Consider the following 17,693-nt stretch of genomic DNA (forward strand, 5'->3'; position numbering starts at 1 on the left):
CAACTGAGCCACCCAGGCGCCCTCTTTATCTATTTTTTTAGTTGAATTTTTTTTCTTTCCTTTTTCAACCAACATCTTGTCAATTCCTTTTTTAAAATCTTTTTTAATTTTCACTTTTACAGTCATATTCTATCCCTTCATTGTATTTAACCTTATTTTTTGTATATATATATAAGTTTTTCTTTCTTTAAAATTTTGGGATACAGTTTCTTCTAACAGACCAAAATATACCCTAAATCTAGTGTATGACTTTGTCCTAATCTCCCACCTGATCACATTCTCTCTCTCTCTTTTTAAATTTTTTTTTTCATTCTTTTTTCAACCAACTTCTTATCTTATCAATTCCTTTTTTAAAAATCTTTTTAAATTTTCATCTTTACAGTCATATTTCATCCCTTCATTGTCTTTACCCTTATTTATATATATATATATATAAGATTTTATTTCTTTAAAATTTTGGAAGGCAATTTCTTCTAACAGACCAAAATACACCCAAAATCTAGTTCACCAGCCTGATCATATTCTTTTTCTTTTTTCCCCCTTTTCCCCATGGTTTCGGGTCTCTTCTGATTTGTTTAGTGTATATTTTTCTGGGGTCATTGTTACCCTTTTAGCATTTTGTTCTCTCATTCATCTGTTCTCCTCTGGACAAACTGGTAAGACGGAAAAACTCACCTCAAAAAAAAAAAAAAAAAAAAAAACAAGAGGAAGTACCAACTCCCAGGGACCTAATCAATACAGACATTAGTAAGATGTTGGAACTAGAGTTCAGGGAATGATGATTATAAAGATACTAGCTGGGCTTGAAAAAAGCATAGAAGATACTGGAGAATCCCTTTCTGGAGAAATAAAAGAACTAAAATCTAAGCAAGTTGAAATCAAAAAGGCTATTTATGAGGTGCAATCAAAAATGGAGGCTCTAACTGCTAGGATAAATGAGGCAGAAGAGAGAATCAGTGAGATAGAAGACCAAATGATGGAGAATAAAGAAGCTGAGAAAAAGAGAGATAAACAACTACTGGATCACGAGGGGAGAATTCGAGAGATAAGTGATACCATAAAGTGAAACAACATTAGAATAATTGGGATCCCAGAAGAAGAAGAAAGAGAGAGAGGGGTATAAGATATATTGGAGCAAATTATAGAAGAGAACTTCCCTAATTTGGGGAAGGAAACAGGCATCAAAATCCAGGAGGCACAGAGAACCCCCTTCAAAATCAATAAAAATAGTTCAATACCCCGACACCTAATAGTAAAACTCACAAGTCTCAGAGACAAAAAGAAAATCCTGAAAGCAGCTTGGGACAAGAGGTGTGTAACCTACAATGGTAGAAACATTAGATTGGCAGCAGACCTATCCACAGAGACCTGGCAGGCCAGAGAGGACTGGCATGATATATCCAGAGCACTAAATGAGAAAAATATGCAGCCAAAAATACTATATCCAGCTAGGCTGTCACTGAAGATAGAAGAGATAAAACGCTTCCAGGACAAACAAAAACTAAAAGATTTTGCTAACACCAAACCAGCCCTATAAGAAATCTTGAAAGGGGTCCTCTAAGCAAAGAGAGAGCCTAAAAGTAACATAGACCAGAAAGGAACACAGACAATATACAGTAACAGCACCTTACAGGCAATACAATGACACTAAATTCATATCTTTCAATAGTTACCCTGAATGTAAATGGGTAAATGCCCCAATCAAAAGACAGAGGCTATCAGATTGGATAAAAACACAAGACCCATCGATATGCTGTCTGCAAGAGACTCATTTTAGACCCAAAGACACCTCCAGATTTAAAGTGAGGGGGTGGAAAACCATTTACCACAATAATGGACATCAAAAAAAAGCTGGGGTGGCAATCCTTATATCAGACAAATTAGATTTTAAACCAAAGACTGTAATAAGAGATGAGGAAGGACACTATATCATACTTAAGGGTCTATCCAACAAGAAGATCTAAGAATTTTAAATATCTAAGCCCCTAACATGGGAGCAGCCAATTATATAAGCCAATGAAAAATCAAAGAAACACATCGACAATAATACAATAATAGTAGGGGACTTTAACACCCCCCCCTCACTGAAATGGACAGATCATCTAAGCAAAATATCAACAAGGAAATAAAGGCTTTAAAAGACACACTGGACCAGATGGACTTCACAGATATATTCAGAACATTCCTAAAGCAACAGAATACACATTCTTCTCTAGTGCACATGGAACATTCTCCAGAATAGATCACATCCTGGGTCACAAATCAGGTCTCAACCAGTCCCAAAAGACTGGGATCATTTCCTGCATATTTTCGGACCAGAATGCTTTGAAACTAGATCTCAGTCACAAGAGGAAAGTTGGAAAGAACTCAAATACATGGAGGCTAAAGAGGATCCTACTAAAGAATGAATGGGTCAACCAGGAAATTAAAGTTGTGCTTTCATTTTCATTTGTTTCCATTTAAAAAATTCATGGAAACAAATGAAAATGAAAACACAACTGTTCCAAATCTTTGGAATGCAGCAAAGGCGGTCCTAAGAGGAAAGTATATAGCAATACAAGCCTTTCTCAAGAAGCAAGAAAGTTCTCAACTACACAACCTAGCCCTACACCCAAAGGAGCTGGAGAAAACAGGAAATAAAGCCTAAACCCAGCAGGAGAAGAGAAATAATAAAGATCAGAGCAGAAATCAATGAAATAGAAACCAAAGATCAGAACAGGTCAACAAAACTAGGAGCTGGTTCTTTGAAAGAATTAATAAGATTGATAAACCCCTGGCCAGACTTATCAAAAAGAAAAGAGAAATGACCCAAATAAATAAAATCATGAATGAAAGAGGAGAGATCACAACCAACACCAAAGAAATACAAACAATTATAAGAACATAGTATGAGCAACTATATGCCAGCAAATTAGACAATCTGGAAGAAATGGATGCATTCCTAGAGACGTATAAACTGCCAAAACTGAGCCAGGAAGAAATAGAAAACCTGAACAGACCCATAGCCAGTAAGGAAATTGAAGCAGTAATCAAAAATCTCCCCAAAAACAAGAGCTCAGGGCCAGAATTCCCAGGGGATTTTTACCAAACATTTAAAGAAGAATTAATACCTATTCTGAAACTGTTCTAAAAAATAGAAATGGAAGGAAAACCTCCAAACTCATTTTATGAGGCCAGCATTACCTTGATCCCCCAAACCAGACAAAGACCCCATCAAAAAGGAGAATGACAGACCAATATCCTTGATGAACACGGATGCAAAAATTCTCACCAAAATACTAGCCAATAGGATCCAACAGTACGTTAAAAGAATTATTCACCATGACCAAGTGGGATTTATTCCTGGGCTGCAAGGTTGGTTCAACATCTGCAAATCAATCAATGTGATACAGTACATTAATAAAAGAAAGAACAAGAACCATATGTTCCTCTCAATAGATGCAGAAAAAGCATTTGACAAAGTACAGCATCCTTTCTTGATTAAAACTCTTCACAGTGTAGGGATAGAGGGCACATACCTCAATATCATAAAAGTCATCTATGAAAAACCCACAGCAAATAGCATTCTCAACAGGGAAAAACTGAGGGCTTCCCCCCTAAGGTCTTCTTTTCCAAAGAAGACATCCAAATGGCCAACAGACACATGAAAAAGTGCTCAACATCACTTGGCCTCGGGGAAATCCAAATCAAAACCTCAATGAGATACCACCTCACACCAGTCAGAATGACTAAAATTAACAAGTCAGGAAATGACAGATGCTGGCGAGGATGTGGAGAAAAGGGAATCCTCCTATACTGTTGGTGGGAATGCAAGCTGGTGCAGCCACTCTGGAACACAATATGGAAGTTCCTCAAAAAGTTGAAAATAGAGCTATCCTACAACCCAGCAATTGCACTACTGGGTATTTGCCCCAAAGATATAAATGTAGTGATCCGAAGGGGCACATGCACCCCAATGTTTATAGCAGCAATGTCCACAATAGCCAAACTATGGAAAGAGCCAAGATGTCCATCAACAGATGAATGGATAAAGAAGGTGTTGTATATATACACAATGGAATATTATGCAGCCATCAGAAAAAGAAATCTTGCCATTTGCAAGGATGTAGATAGAACTAGAGGGTGTTATGCTAAGCGAAATAAGTCAATCAGAAAAAGACAAGTATCATATGATCTCACTGATATGAGGAATTTGAGAAACAAGACAGAGGATCATAGGGGAAGGGAGGGAAAAATGAAACAAGACAAAACCAGAGAGGGAGACAAACCATAAGAGACTCTTAATCTCAGGAAACAAACTGAGGGTTGCTGGAGTGGAGGGGAGTGGGAGGGATGGGGTGGCTGGGAGATGGACATTGGGGAGGGTATGTACTATGGTGGGAACTGTGAATTGTTTAAGACTGATGAATCACAGAACTGTACCCTGAAACAAATAATACATTATATGTTAATTAAAAAAATTAAAATCATGATTGGATTGCCTGGGTCATTCCTGAACTATAAAAATGCCTCCCATGCTTAGGGAAAACTTGATTCCAATTTTAAGGGTTTAATTTAGAATTGGTATTTTAGTATTTTATACTGTTGGACTACAATAACATTTTTCATTAATCCTAATCTGTAGATTCTCCAAAGTTGCCACCACTGATTGAGTAATGTCATCATCGGAAAAGTTATAAAGAGTAGCAGAGGCCTCTTTTTCTGCTATACCAAAGTGAGGAATGTCATGCTTGACATTCCTGGGCCTGAATCATAGTTAAAGAAAAAAAATATAAAAGCCAAATCAATTCCATCATGAAGCCTACCTCTGGCAATGGTCACCAGCCTGGAAATTTTTACTCCTAGGCATCTGTAAAGTTAGTAATGCAGGGGTGTGTGTCATTGCCACTTTTCCAAAACACCAAAAGGAAGTAGTATCTTTACCTTTACTAAGGTGGCACCAAATCACATTCAGTGTGCTCTTACTGATTGTCTGGTGGTGGTGATCAGCACTATGGACACCATTAGAAGTTCTGATTGGCAATTATATAAATTTTTGACACAAGAATGGGGGTAACAAATTATTATTACATATTCATGCTTTTTTGATAGATGAAAAGTTTCCAAAAATAAGATGCATATGAGGAAATGTGAAAAAGCTCCACAGTGGTGGTATGACTGGGGACAATGGCCATTGAGCACCTGGGTCCTCAGTTCACTCCAATACAGGGGGTTTTAGTTGCTTATAAACCAAAGGTTCAGCTAGATGTGCTTTTTAAATTTTTATTTTATTTTTAAAAAATAAAACTGTTAGGGAACTGTGTTGTGGTTGGTCTGTATAATTAGGGAATAGACTTCATGTTTTTATCTCTGACTTCACAGTTTATTTGGGATGCCTGAAGGGTGGAATTTCTAACCCAGGTGAATTTTTAAATGTAATCTGAGTAGTCATACTAGTTTGTTGCTTGAAGAGGTTTGCTCGATGTGAAGCTTCCAGTAAGATGCTAAAGTCAACAACTGGAGGAAAATAAAAGCATGGTTTTATAGTAAGCCTCTTGTGGAACTACTTGGCAAGCTATCAAAGGAGTGATGTCAGTACTTTTTTTTTTTTTTTTAATGCATGGAAAGAGAAAAAACTTTCTAAATACTAGGACAAAGAGAAGTAGTAGCAAAATGGATAAAGTAAAAAATAGCTCTATTTTCAGTTTATCCATGCGATCATGTATGCTGGGGGATCAGAAGCCCTGGAGTCCATCTTGTCTGCAGGTTCCTCAGTCATTCGTCTTGTATTGGGCTCTACGAAACTCCAGGACCTACCTCCACTTGTGGTCAGTTTGATTTACTAGCTGGAATTGGAGATTTTTTATAACACTAAAGAGTACACCAAACATCGATTGGTTAAAAAAAGTTCAATCTTGGAGTTAGTTCCCAAAAGGCACGGTCAGGACAGGGTATTAATGGGGATTAATGATGGCACCGTGGTTCAATATTAGCAAAAGACCAGAGTTAAAAATAAATGTACCTATCTCAAGGGAAGCAGGTAAGTCCAGGCTGGCAACAGTATAAAGACTGAAATTTTAAAATATGAAACTATATTGACATTTTTTCTCCTCTCTCTCCTTCCAAAATTTCCCAATAATGTCACATTATTAATATTTATGTTATCGATATTATTATTGAATTAAGCCCCTAGAGGAGCAAGTTACCTCCAGCTACATTTTCCTGCAGTGCTTTTGGCAACTGGCATTTTGGATATAATTTCCACCATGGAGAGGGGGTTTCCATGAATAGCAGCATAATTTGTTATTGCTATGGGCCCTTGTCAGCCATTCTTCTACCTCTTTGTCCAATATCCCAACACGTGGTAGGATAGTGTTTAGTCCTGGGAAAACTCCATGCAAAGCTGGAGAGATTTGGTTTCCCATTCAACCCTAGACTTATTTCATCAGTGAATATGCCATGCTGTTGACATATTCTACTCATCAGCCTGTGTTTTCTATTAGACTGTAAGGTCTTTGAAGGCAGAAATTATGTTTTTTTCTAGACTGTACCCAAGTATCTAGACTGGTAGATTCTCAACAAATACTTGTTGAATGAATGAGTTAATATTGAGTGTTTTACTACTAACGATCACTACCACCATCACCACCATCATGATTATCCCCATGATCATAATCATCACCATCACCATCAGTGGGCACCACTACCAACTACCAATACCACCATCAAACAATATTTGGTGCCTTATCCGCTTTGGGAACTCTTTCCTCAGGGACCCAATGCCTCTAGTTATTTAGAATTCTCTGATTTACACCCTTTTTCATTTATTCCCTATTTCAAAATTCACCTATTCTGGATGCCATTCCCTTGGGTTTTTTTTTTTTTTTTTTCCTCTAGGAGACAGCTACTTAACTTGATGTCGTAATTGTGTTATTAGTACTGATGTGTAGGTAGTGGCCTTCTAAGGTAATGTGATCTGACAGCAAGAACACTATCTACTTCCAGTTCAGCCATTTATTTGCTATGTGACCTCAAGTGACTTCATTTTCAAGGGCTTCTTCCCCTAGAAAACCCCTGGAGAGTCTTGCAGATTTCATTACTGGTTCTGTGTGCATTTCAACATAGACTTTCTGTTGATAAAGTCTCAACCCAAAAGAGGGAACCTGCACGGAGGTGAAATATTAGGAATTTCACAGTGAATAAAGAAGTGGTATTCACAACAGTGGCCACTCAAGCAGCAGTGTATCTCCCTGGAGAACTCTGCCCATAGTTGCTGCCAGATCCACTCAGTCATGGGACAGGTAACCACCCAGCTGCCAGGCTATACTGTCAAAGCCTTTCCCCTTTCCCAGAACCATGTTGTTTTTCTCACAGATGGTATAGCACAACTGTTCTGTTAGTCTGACAGAGGCTCAGAGTCCATGTCTGGTTTCTTCAGTGATTCAGGACCAGCAATGGAACGCTTTATTAATGCCCTGTGAGCAAAATGAATTTTCAGACAGCACAAGGCATCCTTCTACAATTTTCCTGGCACATTTCCTGGCAATTGTCCTGGTGGGGACTGTCCCATCATATATGAGGTAGAAAGAAAACAACAATCAAGCAATGTAACTTAAAGGAGAAAGTACAACTTTGGTCAAGTTTCTTCTTTTTTCTAATTTCCTCTATTTAAAATTTTTCTCTCTTAAATCAGTCTGCGGTGTGGCTTTGGTAAAATGCACCACTCAGTATTTAGAAGAGCCTAAATAAAAGCTTATATAAGGTTATAACATCTCAGACCCAATATCCCAACAATGAGATTACAGGATTTTTAGACTTTCTTTCTCTTGGGAAAATCCAATAGCCCAAGGCTGTCCAGATTGTCATAAACTTTTCCGGTTTTCACATCAAAGTGAAGGAACAACAACTCAAAATGAGGACAAAATAAGATACTGGATTTATAAAGGAAAAAACAGAAGAAAGAAGAACATTGGTTTGAAGAATAAAAAGATATATGTGCTACCACTGGGAATAACAAATGTGGTTCGAGCAGAGAGACAAAATTTTATTTTAAGGATGAAGTGAGTCCTGGAGAGGTTGAGTGATTTGTCCTGAGTCACACAGTAAGTTAGCGGTAGAGTCAGAGCTGAGGGATCTGATCTGACATGGGCCAGAGCTCTTCCCATATGATGTTGCCTCCACTTTTGCTTCAGTAGAGAAATGAAAACCAGCAGGTGTTGGTTTTTTTTTTTTTAAGATTTTATTTATTTATTTGAGAAAGAGAGTGAGCAAGAGAGCATGAGCGGCGGGGTGGGAGGGGGTGGCGGGGTGGGGGGAGGTGCAGAGGGAGAGGGAGAAGCAGACGCCCCACCAAGCAGGGAGCCCAATGTGGAGCTTGATCCCAGGATTCCAGAATCATGACCTGAGCTGAAGGCAGAAGCTTAACCGACTGAGCCACCTAGGTACCCTGAAAACCAGCAGGTTTTGAATGAGGTAAGAAGACAGATCCTCTGTGCAGGTGAGAAGGAGGGTTATGTTTACTGCATAGTCTGGGAAACTGAACCACAGAGGGGTTTAGTGCTGTGGTCCTCATTGGGGATGGTTTTAACCCCCAGGGAACATTTGGAAATATCTGAAGCCATTCCTGGTGGTCACAACAGGTGGGTGGAAGGTGCTACTATCATCTCTAGGGTAGAAGCCAAGGATGCTGCTAGAATCCTTTTGTGCACAGGCCAACCCCCACAACAAGGAACTATCCAAGGTCATCGACACTGGACAATAAAAATTTTTATCTGGGGATTGTGCACTTAACATCCAGATTTATATTACTATTATTATCATTAGAAAGTTTGCACACCTGAATTATTGTCTGTACTCATTTAGCATTGTGCTCCCACCAACTCCCTGCAAATTCCCTGCAATCTTCAGTGCTAGACTTTGTCATGACCACAGTAGGCAAATTTGTCTTTGGGGCCTCAATCTGCACTTGCCTCTTGTCCCTACTGGGTCCTCTTCAGGCTGCTCATTCCCACTCCTTCGTGGCAGCAGCTGATCCCAGGAAATCGAACTGAAGTCAATGTATTGCCCCTCCCAGAGAATTTGCATGTCACCATGTCTGGCTGTTCTAGTACTGGTATCCTGTGAAAGGAATTTCTAGCCTTGGTGACCAGCCTGAGGAGATACATAAGAAGAATTCCTAGAACACCCAGCGGCAGCCTCAGTTCTTCCCGCCAACGAGGCCAGCCCCCCTGAGAAACCAGGCACAGGCTCCTCTGCTTTGGGATCAACGTTTTGGCCAGACTCATGCTACTTCAGAACATTTTCTTTTTGGGCTTTCTAAATACATCTTCTCATATTTTAAGGCAAATTTTTGAGAAATTTGAGGGGGATCTTTGTTTTGTTTTTCTTTCAGTCTCTGTTTAACTTCACTCAATTTCAGGATAGATATCCAGAATTTGTGAACAGGAAAGGAACTGCCTAAATGACCAGAAAACAGTTGACTTTTTTTTTTTAAAGTGTCATGTTTTTTATTGATTTTCAGTTTCTAAAATCATTATAACTGAATAGATTTTGAAAAGATTTATAGAGCTCTTCTAAGGATTAAAGGAGAAAATGGATATGAAAGGGTTTTGAAAACTATCAAACATATATTTTGTGGATGTAAACAATAGTGGGAGTAGAAACAGAAATATCGTCCAAAACGACCCAGGGTGAAACAATCAACAAAATTAAAAGAAAACCTTCACGATGGGAGAAGATATTTGAAAACAACATATCTGATAAAGGGCTAGTATCCAAATCTATAAAGAACTTATCAAACTCAACACCCCAAAAAATAATCTAGTTAAGAAACAGGCAGAAGACATGAACAGACATTTTTCCAAAGAAGACATTCAGATGGCTAATAGACACATGAAAATATGCTCAATATCACTCATCATCAGGGAAATACAAATCAAAACTACAATGAGATATCATCTCATATCTGTCAAAATGGCTAAAATTAACAATACAGGAAACCACGAATGTTGGTGAGGATGTGGAGAAAGAGGAACACTCTCAAACTGTTGGTGGGAATGCAAACTGGTGCAGCCACTGTGGAAAACAGTATAGAGGCTCCTCAAAAGGTTAAAAATAGAGCTACCTTATGATCCAGCAATTGTACTACTAGGTATTTATGCAAAGGATACAAAAACACTGACTCGAAGGGACACATGTACCCAGATGTTTACAGCAACATTGTCAACAATAACCAAATTATGGAAAGAGCCCAGATGTTCATTGACTGATGAATGGATAAAGAAGATGTGGTATATAAACAATGAAACATTACTCAGCCATCTAAAAGAATGAAATCTTGCCATTTGCAATGACATGGATGGAGCTAGAGTGTATTATGCTAAGGGAAATAAGTCAGTCAGAGAAAGACAAATACCATATGATTTAACTCATGTGGAATTTAAGAAACAAAACAGATGAACATAGGGAAAGGGGGAAAAAAAGAGAGGGAGGCAAACCATAACAGACTCTTAACTGTAGAGAAACAAACTGAGGGTTGATGGAGAGGAGGTAGGAGGGGGATGGGCTAAATGGGTAATGGGTATTAAGGAGGCCACTTGATGTGATGAGCACCAGGTGTTATATATAAGTAATGAATCATTAAATTCTACTCCTGAAATCAGTATTACACTATATGTTAACTAACTAAAATTTAAATAAAAACTTGAAACAAAAACAAAACAAAACAAAAAACCGCCCAGGGTAGGGCCTCTGTCTCCTAATGCCCAAGACCTCTCCCTTCAAAAATAAAGCCAACCCAAACCAAACCATTTATCCCCCCCCCCCCCCCCCATAGGTTCTGTCGAGTTCTAAATCTTATAATTGGGTTATCAATTTTCAAAATTAGAACTCCATAGGTTTTTTGTGACTTATAACACTCAAGGAAATTTGCATTAGGATTGTGTGTTTAACACAAGATTCCACGGCTTCCACTTGGCCAGATGCCACTACAGAAAGTATTGGGTTAGCTGTTTCATGTTTACTTCCCTCTTGCATTGGCTTGTGTTAGGCAGTGATTTTTAGATTAGTAAAAATATGCACAAGGTGTGAGTAAGCTTAGGCTGGTGAGCGTGCCATTTCAGAATGCAAGAAGGCATTAGTTCATATTCAACCACTGAGAGCTGTTGCTTCCTTCTCACTGCAAACCTGCAATGGTAACTTCCAAGGAAAAGAAAAATGGGAATCTTGTCTGGGAAACAGGAATAGCAGTGATCACCTACAGGTCTAATATATATTGTTATAAATAATTATTATAAAGAAATTCCTAAGTTCTTTAGAATTTGCCATCTTTTCATTATGCAATGTGAACTAACAACAGAAAACAAAACTGCCTGGAGAGATTGGCTTTGCCTTCTTTTTATGCCCATGATCTTCTAAATTTACATGTAGCTTAGGTACTAATAAAAAACAGCCCTTCTTCTTAAAAGCTAACCAGAAATTATATTTCACATCACTATCATTCTAATATGTTTACATGAACAATATTGATTTTATTTAACTCAAACCAAACTCAAAGACAAAATTCTTCCAAAGAGAGGATTTGTTTTTTAGAAAACTTAAGGAAATTGATTAGATTTTTTTTTTTTTTTTGCTCAGTCTTTGATTGCAGGAAATAACACCTCACTTAATGTTTCTTCAAGAATATTCTCCTCACAAACCAGATTTGGTATGCTTTAATGCACCAAAGGCAGGATCTATGTGCTGTATTTATCAGGACAGTCCAGGACTGCACAGGACCTGGGCATCACATTTAATCCACTTTGCCGCCTGACCCCCAACCTTCCTATTCATGATAATTCTGTCTCCTCTCCTAGAAGCTGTTCCATTGCAGGATCTCTGCATTCTTGAAGATGTTTCAGGATCTTCTATAGAGAGCCGCATGGGAGGCAGGAAATGTCTAGATTGGGAGTCTGCAGACCTGGGTTCTAGCTGAGGCTTTGTCACTGACAAACTGTTATCACCCTGTTTCCTAACTTGTAAAATGGCATGCATAATATCTGCCCTACTTACCTCATGCAGTTAATGTGAAGAATTAATTACAAACTATAGGCTAAACTAACTTTCATAAACTAGAAAGCCCTATGGTGAGGTATCATTATAATAGAACCTAGGATTTAGAGTCATTTATTTCTTTACTTTTACATGGGTGTGAAAATGGAGAAAAGCTGTGTCTTGCTCCTTTTTTTCCCTCTTTTTCTGATGCTTCTTGATGTTTGTTTGATTGATAGATTATAGTCATTGACATTTTGTCATGGTCACTCCTCAGTCCCTAGGCAAGAGATTCTAAGAATAAGTGGTCTATAGTATCATGTTATCTATCACCATTTGTCTGAAGCTAAAGAAACATACAGCACTGAGATAAGATTTTGTTTTTTAACACTTGACAAGTTCAGGGAATTCAAGACTCTTACAAATAAAAGTTTAAGTCATCATTTCAACAGCTCTTAATGAACTGGCATCTATAATGAGGCAAATGACATGTGTAATCAACATAAGTAATCAGTAGTTGCTTACCATTGCAGACCCAACACGGCTGACTTTGATGGGATTCGCTCTACCAGAAAGGTCCATTTGTGCTTTGTCCATCACATACAGGCAAGCGTCAAGGATGCTATTCTCAAACTATTTGGGAAAAAATAAAAAATAAAATATAAAATGAAAAAGATGAAAAAAATAAAAGAGAAACTACTTAATGTCCACTCTGCAAGCCCAATATTCCCTGCCAAAAAACAAAATGAAAGCACAACCTCATGTTTAGGATATGTGTTTCCTATATAGTAATCACCCATAATCTTTAGTATGAAATGTTAAAAGTAGAAGGAAGAAGACATCCTCTTTTGTTTTTCAGTAAGATGGATAAAAACTTAAAAAGCAAGCTAGAAACATAAACAGAACTACTGGAGAGCTGGTATACTCAAGGATCCTGAACTGACTTGAAGTTCTTCAGAAAATTGTATAAATTAATTTAGATTTCTCCAACACGTGGGCTCTAGTGCCCAAGGCAAAGGAATAAACGATGTACCAAACTCAGGCCAAAGTCTTGAGACCTCAAAAGTAACACGAATGCTTGTGCATCTCAAAAATAAATGGCTCTCAGGTTATCACAGGGAGGTATTTCAGGCCTGTACACCTTGCACTGGTAACAGTAGGACACCTCGTGTCATGAATGCTTGTCCAAGGTTTCTCCTCTTTTAAAACAAGGTAGACTCCAGGGTCAAAGAGAGGGCAGGAAGGCCTAGAGAAAGATTACATTATCAAGGGAACCGCCTGGAAGTCAGTTCCATTGCAGGATCTCTCTGTTCTTAAAGATGTTTCAAGATCTCTTACAGAGAGCAGCATGGGAGGCTGTTTATAGTTCAATTTCCTTAGAAAGAACTACTGGCCCCATGCAACACCAGAATTTTTTTTTTAAAGAAAGGAACAAGGGCAAAATGGTAATCAAATGGCAAAATGGGGAAATTTCACCTATACTGCACCTCACTGAACAAGAGATTTCCCTGAATACAAACACTTTGCATATCCATCCAAGTACTTGTGACAGAAACCACAATCTTAATGGCTAATTACTGTGTAGTTCTTTATTAAATCTAGTTAAAATATCAACTTTCTGGGAACCCTAAACTGATAGGATGCATGCTGTAAAGTAAGGGCACTAGTTCTTCAGATATGTAAAGAACTCATTATTCTGGTTCTTATTAAGCATCATTTCTCAGTCTGTGGGACATGAAGTAGTGAACTGGAGAGGTAAAAAATAGTCACAGAACTAGTTGTTTCCCTGCATCATTGCAAACTACTGGCTTGGCTGGTTGTTTGGACTGAAAGACCTAAATTAATGGACTCTGAATGACAACAGAGACAGATGGTGGCTGTGCTCAAGGGTGTCTACCCAAAGGCTACTCAGCATGCTGGCTGAGGAATACTCTGATCATGCTTGGGACTCTTTCCAACTCTTCCCTGTTACCCACCTTGGTGACTTTTTTCCTTATTGATCTCTACATAATGTCACTTCGGGGATATAAATAGAATCACACCCAAACATTAGGAATTAAGACACTAGACAATAGGCAATATCGTGGGCTGTATGTCACTCAGGAAGGTAGGGCTTGTAACCAAGGAGCCAGGTGGGGATCCAAAAACAGGAGAAGAGCACACAGATGATTAGCTTGACAGGACATCAGAAGTGCAGGTGAGTAAGTCTCAGCACTGGGCACACAATTCTCAGGAGTCTGGGTGAAGAAGTGGGTCATGAAGTCAGGCAGACAAGACAAGAACTATTGATGACATTGATCCCAATGGCCAGGCTGGAGCAGGGGTAAGGGATGCAGGGAAAGCTCACATGGAAGTCAAAAGAAGGTATCAGAAACCAAGAAAGTTATCATGCGACCTGGCAAAGCCAGGTTCCATGAAATCTACCCTCCCATATACCCAGAACAATGGTACAATTCCAGTCATCTCAGCCAAATTCTCTGAGAAATGACACACTCATCTTTTCTCATGTTGCTAATGAAGGGTCTTGCTGAACCACAGGACATGTCTTCTTATGGGAATATGGTAGAAATATCAGTCACTTCTTCCATTGTTAGAGATATCAAACTGAAATAGTTTGAATTATTGAATATCTTAAATGGAATACCATTTGCTATTTTATACCCAGACAGTGTGTTATAAGATTGTAGTTGATAAAATGTCTCAAGGTAAAAGTCTAGTGGGCCCTCCTTTGATGAAATGGTGACATTCTTTTCTAATTCTAATTTCTAATTTTCTAGTATCTTATACTAACAAAAAAGGTGATTTATTTGAGTTGACCACACGCCTTGTAGTATCCTTTGCAGTATTATCAAAACACTTTTCCTTATAAGAAAGGGAAAACTTCAGTCCATTCCATGTTGAAGAACAATGTCTAAGCTAATGAGATTTCACTGTACTGGATGCCAAGCATTTCTCACTAGAATGCCACGTTATCCATAGAATCTCTGATCTCCGTAACCTTGTAATACCTGAAGATACGTGCTTTCAGTGGATAAATTATGTAGTTGCCTTTCTAAGTCTCTACTCCTGGGCTGTCTGTCTTGGAGTCTCAGATTCTGAAAAGCAGGAAATTGTGCATGTCTAATATCGACATATGGCACCTTGTAGTGATACATGTGACAAAAAATATTAAGGAAAAATGTCCTTGACAATGACAAATATTAAATGGCTCACCTGACCATAACTCCAGCTTCTACTCTTGATGTCATTGAATTCTCCATAAAAAATAACCCCGATGTCATTCAGGACATACTCTTCTCTTTCTTTATCATCATCCAGGTATACAGCATCCTCTGTGTCAGAATTTAAACATAATGACCATTACCAAACCAGACTGTTTTCATATACTCGAAAGTTTGTTCTGGTCCTAAGCTGCATTTTAATTAACTAAATGAAAAAAAAAATGTCTTTTGTTTCACTAAAGAGAGCTCATTTCCTGATATGTAATTTCAGAAATGCTGAACCTAATCGGTAGTGAAGATCAGCATGTAAAGGATCACATTTGTCAGCAAAATGCTGACAAACTCTGGCCTTTTAAGTTCCAAGTAGCACAATTAAATTGACATGTCTCATTAAACATTTTTAGAATTCTGGGACATCAGTAGTTTCAGAATCAGAATTCTGTGATGCAGATACAAATCTGTAACACAGATCAAAAAATAATTTCCAAGCTATTAACATTAATAGAAAACTAGCTGAACTGAAATGATTTTTAAAACAAGTCTGGGATGTATTAGAAGAATGCAGCATGGTCTGTCCTGCCTGGTGTGTGGCGCATCATGGACAGGAGGAGGCAGGCTGGGGGTCATCTCCTATCAATGAACGATCCTTGCGGATATGTTGGTAAGTATGTGTCCGACCCAGTCTCCCGAATCAGCTTCCTCCACTGTGAGGACTTTTCTCCCCTGTGGCTATAATCTTAGGAAGGTCACGTTCCCCATCTGCCTGCTTAGTAATTAGCCTGATACTTATTCTCAGGCCAGGTATGAAAGCAGCAAAAGTATCACCAACAAAGGCAGGACCACACAGGTATAAATCACACTCAGGTAAATTTGCATGTTTGGAACAGGGACACGTTTGATTCTGACTGGGGACATGGTTTATTATGTTTCTCTGGCTCCCTGTTACCTTTGCAGTGTTCTTTCCTCCTCATTCCATGGTAAGACTTTTATCACTCTTTTTGGAGTAGTGTCAACCTTGGCTGCACGTTAGAAGCATCTGGGTAGATTTAAAAACTTCTAATTCCACCTGGACTGAACTCTAGATTGATTAAATAAGAGTTTCTGGGGCCTGGGGCCAAGATCCAGGTATCAAGTGTTTGTTTGTTTTTTCTTTTTAATTTTATTTATTTATATTTATTTAGTTATTTAAAGCTCTCCAATGATTCTGATATGCACCACAATTCTCTAGCCCTTTGCTATTCAAAAAAATCATTGAAAGACCAGTGGCATCAGCATTACCTGGGAGTTAGGGAGAAATGCAGAGTCTCAGGCCCCGGCTCAAGTCCTATTGAATCACACTCTGCATGTTAACAAATTTGCAGGGGATTTATGTATACAGTAAGGTTTGCAAAGCACAGCTCGGTCCAACCAGTTTAGATCCCCATTCTGGGCTGTATTATAGCTGTGATCGAATCATTTGGAGAGTACTTGGTCTTATCTCCTCCCCAGTACTTTGTTATATCTTCCTGTTTCTATTCTCTACCTCTTGCCTACTACTTGCCTGGTTTTTTGCAACTGTAAACACACACACACTCACATTTACACAGACACCAATGTCCAATAAACTGCACCCATTTAAAGTGTGCAATTTCACAATCAAAATAATAGACATATCCATCACTGCAAAAATTTCTTGTGTCCCTTTGTAATTCCTCCCTCTGGATTCTCTCTCTGACCTCCCACTCCTGCCAGGGAACCATTAATCTGCGTTCTGTCACTGTAAATTCATTTGCATTTCTTAGAATTTTATATAAAAAGAATCCTCTAGCATGTACTTTTTTGGGGGGGAGGGGGTCTAGCTTCTTTCACTCAGGCTTGTTATTTGAAATTCACCCTCTTGGTTTGAAATTCACCCTCTTGACTGAAATTCAGTCACTCTCCAAATGATTCGAATTCAAATGTTAACATGCAGAGTGTGATTCAATAGGACTTGAGCCGGGGCCTGAGACTCTGCATTTCTCCCTAACTCCCAGGTAATGCTGATGCCACTGGTCTTTCAATGATTCTTTTGAATAGCAAAAGGCTAGAGAATTGTGGTGCATATCAGAATCATTGGAGAGCTTTAAATAAATAAATAAATATGTCGTATCAATATCTCATTCATCCCAATGCCATTTCATGTTTCCAGGAAAATCAGAGTTACATGACAAATGTGCAGCAGCCTTCCCTCTGCCCTTGCAGATGTGAGGTCTGATGCCTCACGTTGGCCTTTCAGGGTCTGGAGGCAGAATGCCACGGTTTTACCAGCAGTCTGTGCATAGGCATATGGCCCCGAAACCGAAGTGAGAGCTTCATTTCCAAGTGGAACAAACCAGAGAAGCGACAACTGAGTTCGAGGTCAATATTTCTGAGTAGAAGCACAAAAGAACACTTTTTTTTTTTTAAGATTTTATTTATTTATTTGAGAGAGAATGAGACAGAGAGAGC

At 38.6% G+C, this 17,693-nt stretch overlaps 1 protein-coding gene across 1 annotated transcript in view; it reads right to left on the bottom strand.

Moving 5' to 3' along the window:
• The window catches only part of F13A1 (coagulation factor XIII A chain), a 163,111-nt gene that overhangs the window by 79,970 nt on the left and 65,448 nt on the right, over positions 1-17,693 (bottom strand). Inside the window, exons 5-6 of the mRNA XM_032424940.1 lie at positions 15,220-15,338; positions 12,532-12,639 (exon numbers count right to left, since the gene is read on the bottom strand). Of these exons, the coding sequence (XP_032280831.1) occupies positions 12,532-12,639; positions 15,220-15,338 (227 nt within the window). The remainder of the gene's footprint in view (positions 1-12,531; positions 12,640-15,219; positions 15,339-17,693) is intronic.

The sequence above is a fragment of the Phoca vitulina genome, unplaced genomic scaffold, assembly GCF_004348235.1.
Source record: "Phoca vitulina isolate PV1807 unplaced genomic scaffold, GSC_HSeal_1.0 scaffold31, whole genome shotgun sequence".
Classification (NCBI taxonomy): Eukaryota; Metazoa; Chordata; class Mammalia; order Carnivora; family Phocidae; genus Phoca; species Phoca vitulina.